This window comes from Stegodyphus dumicola, chromosome 11 (assembly GCF_044657685.1).
Source record: "Stegodyphus dumicola isolate Sdum_Otavi_A_Nest chromosome 11, ASM4465768v1".
In the NCBI taxonomy this organism is placed as follows: Eukaryota; Metazoa; Arthropoda; class Arachnida; order Araneae; family Eresidae; genus Stegodyphus; species Stegodyphus dumicola.
In genome coordinates this window covers 142,707,528-142,719,880 of record NC_140778.1, presented here as the reverse complement: position 1 = coordinate 142,719,880, position 12,353 = coordinate 142,707,528, and the positions used below count along the sequence as shown (strand labels likewise).

General features: G+C 34.5%; 1 protein-coding gene across 2 annotated transcripts in view; it reads right to left on the bottom strand.

The window, feature by feature from the left end:
* Positions 1-8,283: 8,283 nt before the first annotated feature.
* Coq4 (Coenzyme Q4) overlaps positions 8,284-12,353 on the bottom strand; it is a 60,075-nt gene continuing 56,005 nt past the window's right edge. Inside the window, exon 6 of one of the 2 annotated variants that reach the window (XM_085827266.1) lies at positions 8,284-9,092. In XM_085827266.1, coding sequence (XP_085683392.1) covers positions 9,066-9,092 — 27 coding nt within the window. In that variant the 3' untranslated portion in view covers positions 8,284-9,065. The remainder of the gene's footprint in view (positions 9,093-12,353) is intronic. The other variant, XM_085827265.1, reaches the window with a different exon arrangement.

Genomic DNA, 12,353 nt, shown 5'->3' with positions numbered 1-12,353 from the left:
CTCACTCAAGAATAAAGAGGACATTGATAATGCGATTGAAATTCTCAACAATAGTATCCTCAGTGCATACAACACTGCTACCAAAAAAATCCCAATTGATAAAGACAATTTCCGCTTACCCAGAGAAATTAGAGATATGATTAAACAGAGAAACCGATTGAGAAAGAGGTGGCATAACTCTTGGGACTCAGGGGTTAAGAAAGAACTTAACAGACTTAAAATCAGTTGCAAGATTCGGAAACATGGGGATGAGGTCTGAAATAATAAAATTGAGAGTTTTAATGAATCAGGAAATGATTTCTGGTCTTTCGCAAGAAACCTTAGGCGTAAGCCCCCTTGCAATAAACCAATTTATAGTAACAACAGAATCGCACTTACATACAAGGAAAAAGCCGCCCTTATGGCAGAGCACTTAGAACAACAATTCGTACCGAATCAAGACCCTTGTGACCCTCTTTTCTCATCTAATACTAGGCAATTTATCAAAGACTGGCTTGAAGGACCAGGGGCCAAAAATCGCACTGAATATACATCCCCGACCGAGGTTAGAAACATTATCAGAAATCTGAAAAACCGGAAAGCACCTGGTTATGATGAAATAACGAATGTTGCAATTAAAAATATGCCACTTAATACTGTCACAAGATATGTTAGCATTCTCAATGCCTGCCTAGAAAATAACTACTTTCCCGAAAAATGGAAAAAGGCCAAAGTCATTCTTCTACCAAAGCCGGGAAAAGATGCCACCAAACCGGAGGGAAACCGTCCGATTAGTCTACTCCCAGGACTAGGTAAGATTTTCGAACGGGTCATCTATAAAAGAGTTGAGCCGCATATGGATAAGCTTCCAATGGAACAATTTGGTTTCCGTAAAAATCTCTCAACGACAAAACAACTTGTTCGTCTGTGTGAATTCATTGAATCTGCTTTATTCAGGCATCAAAGTGTCGCCTTACTCATGCTAGACGTGACGAAAGCTTTCGACCGCGTCTGGCATGAGGGGCTCATTTTCAAGCTCATCACACTAGATTTCAGTAGAGACCTCATCTTACTTATCAACTCTTTCATACGGAATCGCAAATTCTTTGTAAATTTTGGATATGAACACTCTGAGACCAAATATCTGAAAGCCGGGGTAGGTCAAGGCTCTATTCTTGGCCCTATTTTGTATCTTTTTTATGTTTATGATTTACCCAATAGTGCCGACCTCAATACTTTCCTCGGATGTTGTGCTGATGACACCGCCCTTGCCGTGAAGTCACATAGTCAAGAGCATGCACTGATAAAACTTCAAGAAAAAATTCCAGCCATAGAGGAATGGTGCTCTAAATGGAGAATTGCGATTAACGGACAAAAATCCCAGTTGATAATCATCGGCAAAAAACATTCCAGAATCCCTTTAGACAGAAAAATTAATATCTTTAATGAAGAAGTACCACTTGTTAAAAAGGCTACTTATCTTGGGGTAGTTTTAAATCACAGATTTACCTGGAAAGACCATATTCACAATATTAAATGGAAGACCTCATATACTATCAAAAATCTCCTCCCACTAATAGGTAAAAACTCCAGACTTGATCTTAAAAGGAAAAGACACATATATATAGCAATTATCAGACCAATTTTTTATTACGCATCCCCTGCCTGGGCGACCTACACTCAAAGTGACATTAAAAAACTCCAAGTAACGCAAAACAAACTTCTCATAATTATTACTATGTGCACTTTTATGTTTCGAATGAGACCTTACATAGAGACCTACGTATAGACAGAGTTGAAGAGTTCCTTCATAAAGCTAATAGAAAATTCTTTGAAAAAGCAAAAAAATGTTCACATATGAAACACTTCAAAGTATTCGATTACCAGATCTTTGCAGAGGACGCACGTATTCGACCACTCGCAGCCTTCACCACTCGAGACTCGAACTTCCCTACGTAACTTTATCACGAGTGCAACGCCGCTGTAAATATGTATATAGACTTATTTTGCCGTATTTTACTTATATACTCTTTTTCATTTTATTTGCATGTATTTTATTATTCTAATAAATTGTATTGTATAATCTTATTTGTGTAACTTTATTATGACATGTACCTATCATGAACAACAGAACAAGTCTGATTTTCACCCTGTCTTCGCCTCTCCTGGTCCTGGGCTTCGTCTGCCAAGGTTCTTTAATATACTAAGGTTAGGCCAGGAACGGAAAAAGCGTGCCATTGGTTGCTGGTAGTGACGTCACCCGGGAGACAAGACGCATCGGCCGACGCGTCTGCTACATGATTTTGGTAATGGAAAAAATGTAAACTAAAGCAAAATGATCATTTTATATGTGGTAGATACACCGGAAATACCGGGTATATACTTTCCGATTAAGTATTTTGTTAAAGAAAATGTTTATTTTATGCACAGAATTCGTACGAATGCTGAAAATAATTGTAAACATTAAATTCTTTTCGTAAAGGAAAGCATTAGAAAATGAAAAACGATATTTAAGTTAATTAAGGGAAATAAATATTGTAAAACAAGGTATTTTTCAATATTTTTTCGTAGTATTGTTTGCACTAAATAAATCTTGTTGAACAGAACACATGATGGCATAACTGCTAAGACCATGGTAAAAACATAATCAAAAAGTATTATTCTATTTATTTTCATTGCTCATGCACTTTTTTTTTAATACAAATGAACTTTGACATTCCATGAGAAATATATGATCGTGATTTCAGTTTAAATTACATATCTCAAGCAAAAATATATATAAAAAGATTTGACTTAACAAATTCATATTTAAATACTATAAAATTCTACAAATTTCTTAATATCCGTCATTATACTTTTAAATAGTATACTCATCTCATTCTTTTTAAAGTGAAAAGTCACTTCATACTGATTCACTTCAGATTTTAGCAGAAGTGCGTATATTTTCACTATAATCTAAAAGTACTCTTATAATCCCTTACACTCAACAAGATTTCTATATAACATTTATCCTGACGTGATTATTTGCTATAGTAAATAATCTTCGATATTAGCATCCTATTCTTCCTTCCATACATTAAAAATGGAACAATTAAAATACATTTTCTTACACATATACGCACAATTATAATAATAATAAACTTGCCCTACATCTTAGTTTCGGCCCACCAGCGGCCGAGCGGTAAAGTCGCTGAACACTGGTAGTTCGGTCCGAATCCCGCGAACGGGCTGGCTGCATGGGTGTTTTCGTGGTTTTCCTCATGCGTAACGTGTATACGAGCCAGTTTCCCTGAGAAAGTCCTCCACGAAGGCATCACACCTATTATGCAGATAGCCCTAGTGTGCTTTGCCATAATTAAATACACCACCACATCTTAATTTCAATTCAGCCTGTACACAAATTAAATATTTTTAATTACTAATGTATTTTTATCAGGTTATTTCTTAAAATACTTTTGTTATACTCGAAATATGTGTTCAATATTGAATTATTTTTCTTTCTCTTATAATTAAAAACAAGTTATATGGAATCAAAATTAAAACATATGCAGCAGTTAAATAAAACTGAACCGAATATCTTACTTACTCTTTCGCTATTTGTATTCTGGCATTATACACAGATTTGTTTTCCTTCAGGTTCAAGCATGTGTAAGTTATATCAATTAAATTACATCACACATACCTGTATGCATCAGTTAAATAACACTGAAGGAAATATGTCACTCACTCATTCGATGTTTGCATCATAGTGTGGTCGAGAAATTGTTCTTTCCTCACGGTGAGGCATGTATCAGTTTACTTAGTTCGCAAAGCTTAACCCAGACGCTGCTTCAATAGATAGAATTACGTTTGGGATGTAAAGAAAGTAACCAAAACATGTGAATGAAGTTGGATACGCGAATTTATTAACTAATCATTCAGGTACTCAGTATTGGTAAACATGACACTGAGTTTAAATATCTCACTACGATGTAAGTCTCATACACAAAATGAAGATTATGATAAAAAATGATTTAAAATGAGAAATTTTTCAATTTAAATGTAAAATAGCAGTAAAATGAAAAATAAATGTAAAATTACATCACATTTATGTATGAAAATTACATAAATTCATTAAAAAAATAGTTATTTTATCTGGTTGTAAAGAGTGTTTTCCACCAAAAAACGTATTAACGTGTATAATTCTGACACAACGCTATAGCACAATTTGCCACTTCCGCCTAGGTATAATAGCAAATTAACAACACAAATCAAATCAAACTGTTGATGCAACGAAAGTAAACAAACGCCAAGAACTAACGCTGTCACCCACATGACGTCATGCGCATGTGGCATAACTTTCTCCCTGCACTGCGCATCGCTCTTGGGCCCCCCCTGTTCGTCTGCGTGTTTCTCTAGACTTGTGACGTCATGCTGTCACCTCCTCTTCGCACTACTGATGCCTCCTTTCAATCGTCATTGCTTACTACCGTCATGCGCCCTTCGGGCCTATGTGTCATGAGCCGGAAACACTGCGTAAAAGCAGCAATATGCCGGCAATATTGATGATGATGATGATGATGATGTAAGCCACATTATATTACGTAGATTACAATTAAAAACAAGGCCGATATCTCTTGCAAGGGAGTCAGCCTTAAATACGAAAACAAATGTTAACATTTGTGTCATCAACTCGAAACCCCCTATTTCTGCATCGCTATTCGAGCCAAAAATATGTGTCGTTAGGACAAAGAATATCGAAGGAGAAGGAGTAAAGGTTCCCCGAGGCAAATGTGGCTCCGTCAGACCGAAGAGACACATTATGTATATACTCGTGGCCTTCGAGATCTCGAAGGCCACGATAAATTATTATTATTATTAATCTCGAAGGCCACGATTAAAGGGACAATCCATCCATCCTCCGTACCTCACTGCGCATGTGCGAAATGACATCTAGCATGCCGTCGGCCATATTAGCAATCTTTTACCGCGTTGTTTGAAAAGGTTCTTTGTTGTTGTAGTCAGAGGTACTTGGTTCTAGTTATGTGAAATTCTTTAGAAGACTTTTTAAATGTAATGCTGTAAGTGAAATGGTTTTGGCTATTGGGTGCAAACTTTGCTCTTGGTTTTCATAATGGTCATTCCAAATAATTGTCTAAAAAATTCTTTGGTATTTGTGAAGATGCTTAAAATTATTTTGCATACCTATATTCTGAAACTTGAGAAATGTCAATAAATATCATTGTTTTACTTAAAATGTGTTATTCTTTATTTTAATATTTAATAATATGCTTGATATGAAAAAAATTACAAAATAGCATTATTTATGTAATTAATTGCAGATTTGTTAGAAATTTAACATCACAGCCGTAGTTAATTTTGTTTTCTATTAATTCTGATGTTAGTTATAAACTAATGCTGGATATTATATCAAATTATGTTGATACACAGAAAGGAGGGTTAAGGGGAAAAAATAAGGCACATAAAAATATAAAATTTATTCTTTTTTTTTTTTTTAAATTCATTTTGCAATTGAACTTTAGGATGTTCCATGTGAAACAATTAAAGATAAGAACATAAAAAATCAACTGCACAATTTATCTAAAACAAAAGTCTCTGAATCCTGTTAAGTATTAAGAAATTTGTTTCATTTAAATTTTGTCTTCGTATGGCTCGCTATTTAAATTGAAAGTAAAAATTGGATAGGATTCCTATAATTCACCCAAAATTCCAATTAACATCATTTTGCTCATAAAACTCAGAAATGTATGAAAATAAAACCTTTTGAGTTATTTCAAAGTAAAAAATTTACTATCTCCTCGAACTGCGCTGTTTAAATTTCACCCTGCGCTGGTGTTTCACTGCATAGCCGTGGCTCTTCGGTACAGCGGCGCAGAGGCGAAACAGGTTTACATTGCGTCTATGAAAGCTTTCATTCTTCTTAGAGATTCTTTGCTCTGAGCATCAGTATGCCGGCCAGAGCGCTCTGCTTCTTAAACGTCTTAGTCCTTGTTTTTGAAATTTCGGTACTAAACCTTCGGAGTGTCATATTTCACAATATTAGTAAAGCAATACACATGATTTGGTGACATTCTGTAGCTGACATTTTACAACAGAACTGGTAGTATGATAGTTCTCTTTCAGATACCTTGTATTTAATGACAACGATACTTTTTACAAATTTCACAATACAGTATTCTAAAACAAATCTTTTTCTTTCAAACGTTGAAAGGAAATAGCTCTTTCTACGTTTCTTTAAAACGAAAACGATATTTACTCTACTTGCGAAACTGTGTCTGGAAAACAGAGGATCTCCCACAAATATGTGAATAAAGTGACTTACAATTCATTGTTCAGAAACTAAACCGGCCAATTTGAAGCAGAGCCGGCACGACATCGACTAAGTAAATAAGCAAGTCGTAGAACGGGCGAATTTGGCGCCATTTTTAGTTTCTGGAAAATGTATGTTTGCGGATTGCAGTCAGATGCTGAATTGAAGAGATAAGCTGCCTTTGAAGTTCTATTTATCATTGGTTGCATTGAGAAATTTCTGAATTAAATTTGTACGATTGCTTGTTATTATTGATACGAAGTTGTAAATGTTTATAAAAATGAAAGATGCTCTTGCTTAAAAGAGAATTCAAAAAACTATTTTATCGAATCGAAACTGCAAAAGAAACTTTCTGAGCCAGGTTTAAGTGCTAGTGACTTAGAATTGATAAAACTGAAACAATCTTTAAAACGAGTTTGTTAGTATTTTTTATTCTAGTATTATTAACTCAAATATCGAAGAAAATATTGAAAAAAAATCTTGAATGAGCAAGATGAAGACAATAATATGATGAATATATGGAATTAACCATAGATATAATGAATTAACCATAGATTTTTGAAAATTGTTAAAGAGAATAAATTGGAAAGTTCTGCAATTTCTGAAAATTCAGTTGTGCATTTAACTACAATTTCGTTACCCAAGGTTTCAGGAAGAATGACTTCCTGCTTTTCTTTTAGGTATGTTTTCAAAGAGAGTATTGATCACAATCGAAATTTAACAGACGGTATAAAATTGCTATACTTAACATCAGCACTGGAAGGAGATGCCTTTAGATACTTTGATACAGATGTATTTATACAGGGACTCTACCGCATTCGCAGTACTTCCCTGTAAACCTGAAGTAAGTCCACAATGGGCATGGTGATGAAAAGTACCTGGATGAATCCCATGGAGGTTGCAGTGAGTGGGAGGGTTGCCTTTAGAATAATCCAAACAATAGCTATGACTGATTCTATTATATTTAGCATGATCTAATTTAGATCTAATTATAATTTAGCATGGTCTGTGATCAGTACTTAAATTGCGTCGGAGCCCGGCTCCGGTGCTTCTCAATTTTTAAGGTAAATTACAATTTTAGCCGGAGCGCACCGGAGCCCTAAATAAGATGAGCTCCGGTACTTCTTTTTATAAAATTTCAAAGTAATTATTTCAAAGTAAAAAATTTACTATCCCCTCGGACGGCGCTATTTAAATTCCACCCTGCGCTGGTGTTTCACTGTATAGCCGTGGCTCTTCGGTACAGCGGCGCAGAGGTGAAACAGGTTTACATTGCGTCTATGGAAGCTTTTATTCTTCTCCTTAGAGATTCTTTGGTTAGGATGGCCAATGGCAATGATTATAAGTTACGGACTGCCTGAACTAGCGTCTCAAATCAGAATGGCCGTGAAACGGCTCCTTATGCGCACGCCCAGGCGAAATGTGCTTTCTCTTCAAAGCCTAGCACTGATCGCCCGGCTATTACATTTGGCAATTATTCGCCAATTTGCGTAGACTTTCATTCGTAATTTTTTTTTTTTTTTTTTTTTTTTTTTTCTTTCGTGAACAAACTATGTTGAGTTTTCGGGCCATCGCAGTGTAGAACAGTCGAATTTCGAATCTTAGGACAGCATTTGAGAGAAGAAAGTAGTCGTAAATTCAGTTGCACTAAAATGAAAATGGTAACTGATATCAAACTGTGAAGAAAAGATTTTACTAGAATGCATTAAATTTAGAAGGGTTACATTTAGGAATTTTTGAAATGAACGTGACAGACAGGTTGAAAACTTATAGTTTAACTTAAAAATAAAAGAAAATAAATCAATATTCCAGTGTAATAAAAATCAATGTTTTAATGAAAATTCTTAAAATATTCTACCTTAAAATTTATGTTACTGATTTTGAATATTACATTTTCTTCTGTTCGTGAATAAAAACAGTTTCTTCTGATAGTGATGCGAAGAATACAGAAAATATATAAATGAAATATATTCAAAACAGTTCGTTCAGTTGCGGGCTGCCTCTACCCGAGGCTGGGTACATTATGAATAAAGACAAAAAATTCTTAATAAGACATTCTTTATTTCCATCAAAACAGTATCACTCTTCCGAGATCAGCTTTCGTTCCGTCTACAAGCAAAACATTCGAAACACTCAGCACGCAGGCTGACGTCACGAACAGTAGCGCCTCGCGACAGTTATTACTTCAGTTCATTTCACAACAGATAGTGCAAATAAGTGATTAGACTGAATACAACTCATTAAGTAACTACATTTCTGTGAAATCAGATTATAAATTAACATTAGGGTATACTAATTTCCTGGACACCAAGACGAATAGGCTGGTTGCATATTTGGTTTTTATGGTTTTTCTAGATGTGTGAAGGGAATAGGAACCAGTTTCCCCCTTCCCTTAGGGACCCCCCTTAGGGACATAGCCCTTGCTATATGATAAAATTTTCATATAGCTATCATATAGCCCTTGCTATATGATAAAATTTTCTTATATGGGCCAATCATGGGGGTGGGTGGGTTACAAGAGGTGTGTTAGAACTGTCATTCATTCATTCATTATTAATTGTGCCGAGAAATTGCTTTTAAATGCAACGTGTCCGGCTCATGACAAGTATGCCCAAGGGGCGCATGACATACGATACATATGTCTGGATCGGGTGACAGGAGGTATCAGAATTGGGAAAAAGGGGGGTGACCACAGGACGTCACAAGCTGAGAATCGAACATGAAGGCCAAAGACCAGGAGAGGCAGCAAGATGTGGAGTGTCTGAAATAATGTTGTTCATGATGGGTAGGTGGAGAAAAAAACCTGAAAATGCAAACAGAATTTTATTTCAAAATATAAGAATACAACAAAGGTGAATATATACATATACAAAATACGAAGAATTTCAAAGTACAACACGAAATAAAATTATATAGAGTATTTACAGAAAAAAACAGATGATGTTGCATAGGTAAATCTGACTACGTTGGAAAATTACAGTCCCTGGTGAGGAAGGCCGCTAAAGGTCTGATCTTGGCGTCCTCTGGAAACACGACGTAATAGAAAACCTTAAAGTAATTCATGTGCGAGCAGTTTCTCGCTTTATCAAAAAATTTACGATTTGCATTGTGAAGGAAATTCTCGACATTCTCTATTTTCAAATCCCTGTGAAGTGTTTCATTAGAAACGTAAAAATGGGCTTTCGTGATAAGTCTTAAAAATTTATTTTGTGTAACCTGTAATTTCTTGAGGTCACTTTTCGAATAGGTCGCCCAAGCTGGAGACGCGTACGAAAAAATTGGTATTGGTCTAACTATGGCAGTATAAATATGCCTTTTTCTTCTTAAATCAAGTTTTAAACTTTTCCCAATCAGTGGAATAAGATCTCTAATAGCAGCTGCAGTCTTACATTTGACTTTATTGATATGATCTTTCCATGTGAATGTACTACATGCAAAATTACATACATTAATGTATCCATTCCATTAATGTATGAAAATTACATTAAAGTATCCTTTCTATCAAGTTATGTATGAAAATTACATACATTCATTTCTAAAAATAATCAGTTACTTTAGTTTGTTTTGATTGTAAGGAATAGTATTTCTTGACATAATACATCTCACATCTTTGTAGTGCATGGAAAACATCTTCTGGTTCCCTTTTTTCAAACTGAAAACCAAGTTATAAAGTATCGAACACATTTAAAATATCTTCTGGTGAAGATGGGCATTACATTAATTTTTCTGGATTGTTGTTAAACTATTTTGCAATACATTGAATTTAATGGCATAATAAGTTAGATTTAAAAAAATAAGTCTTATTCCTTTTGTAACAATATTTAATAGCTGAAGTTTTCAAAAAACAAAATTGGCTATATATTTATTTTAAATAATAACTTATCGACATTCAAGTAGTATAAAACTATCTTTATAATATTATAGTACTTTTTGGTTACATAAATTCAAAAATGATGCCTTCCTAATGAAACGTCTAATCGTATTTGCTTTTAAGCATGCAGAGGTTTGGTTAGAACTTCTAAATAGTAGAATGGACTCAAAAAACTTCCTAAATAGTAGAATTTTTAGTCATTGGTTTTAGTCATTTAATTTTTAGTGATTTAATGATCTGCCTCTTAAACAGAAGTCAGCAGCAATATCGTGGGTGACTTTACAACTCCTGCTCCTCTTGAGAGAATGTTTCTCAAGAATAAAAATTGAAAGCTTCCACCAGCTGATGAAAAAAATACATGTTTACTCTTGTTACATTCAGTTTGGAGTTTATGTGAATATGACAAAGCTCACAAGGGCTATCTGCTTAAGGGGAGGGATGTCTTCGTGGAGGACCTTCTAAGGGAAACTGGCACGTATACACATTACACAAGGGCAAAACCACGAAAACCACATGCAGCCACACCGTTCGCGGGATTCGAACCATGGACTGAACTACCAGTATTCAGCGATTTTACCGCTCGGCCGCTGGTGGGCCTTGTTACATTCAGAGAAAATTTTGATAGAGTGAAGTATCAAGATATTTTTTTAGTCCATTTTGTAAAATTATCGCTGAAGGAGCTAAGGCTCAGGACCTGTTCGAGATTCTTGATACATTCACATCTGAAAATAATATGAATTCGCGTAAGTGCGTTGGTATTTGTACTGATGGGAAGGCGTATACATAAATACTGAGTACTAAAGTTTCATGTTAAATAGTTGCAATGTAATTAAGTTTTTTTTTGGGGGGGAAGCTTATTTCTTTGCTAGTATGTCAGAATAACAAATTTAGTTGCATAATTTCTTTTTTAATAATAATTTTTCTTACTGCTTTAAACTTTCTTTATAAAATTGCAGTAGTGTCGGTTACATAAATTTTTTAAAAAATATGTCCTTCTGTTGAAATGTCATAACATTTATTAGAAGTTCAAACAACGGAATGTAAGTAGAATTTGTAATACTTCAGCTGCAAGAGTAAATATGATGAAAGACAAACTTGTGCTATTGTGATACCAGTGTAAACAATGGTTAAACAATGAAAAACAGTCAAACATAATATGTCCTGTTAAGCTCATTAATAAAAATATAGAAGTTCAAGCAGTTTATCTCTAATAGTAGAATAAGGTTGTAGACATACCTTATTCTACTATTAGTGAAAAAAAAATGAAGAGTTCCGAAAAGAACTTTTCTCCCCTCGTAAATGAAATACGATAATGAAAATATTAGAAAAATTATAATGAAAAAGGCTGATGAGTTCTGAAAAGAACTTTTTTATTACTGTTGTTATTAACACATCTGACAGTACCTAGCAAATGAAATGCGAAATGCTGGCGAGAAATACAGTAGGTTTACCATGACTTGTTGGCGACTGGCGATAGAAAGGAACGACGCATGTGCAGTTCATTAAACTTTTACTCGTAAGGAGCCGTTTCAAGGCCATTCTGATTTGAGACGCTAGTACTGCCTAATATTCAAAACCATGTACCTCCACATCAGAAAAATATCTCTTAAGTAGTGAGCAGAAATGGAAAAATTGCATAATTGGTTCTTCTCCGCAGGAGTGGCTGCGTACCAACGTAGAGAAAAACAGCTGCGCATGCGAGAAACATTTGTCGCCAAAACTCGAAGCCGACGTTGAGGTGCGAAGGTCACGTTTATTAAGAGTCCGTAAAACGAAAATCGCTTTAAATTTCTTTAAACTTAGAGGAAAAGAAAATATTTGTTCACGCAAGTAAATTAATTGATGGATTAGTTCTTTTGAGGGAAAAAAAAAAAAAAAAAAAATTAAAAAAAAAAAAAAAAAAATCTGAAATGTTTCAGATTTTAAATTACGTCCAAAGGGGCGTTTTTTTAACGTTTTGAGTGTTACCTTTATTTATTAAATATCATGTTCTTTGCACTTAAACCATAAAATTCAGTTCAAGAGCAATATCGCAAAATAATGTTAAATTAAGCATATCTTTAGAATTTCCGATATACACAGTCTCGCGAGCTGGAGATAAAAGTATTTTTTTTCTATATAACGTTGCCATTTCTCGCTTTTAAAGCATTGAGTTTGTAAATCAAAAATTCGTTAAAGTTTTACAAAATATAA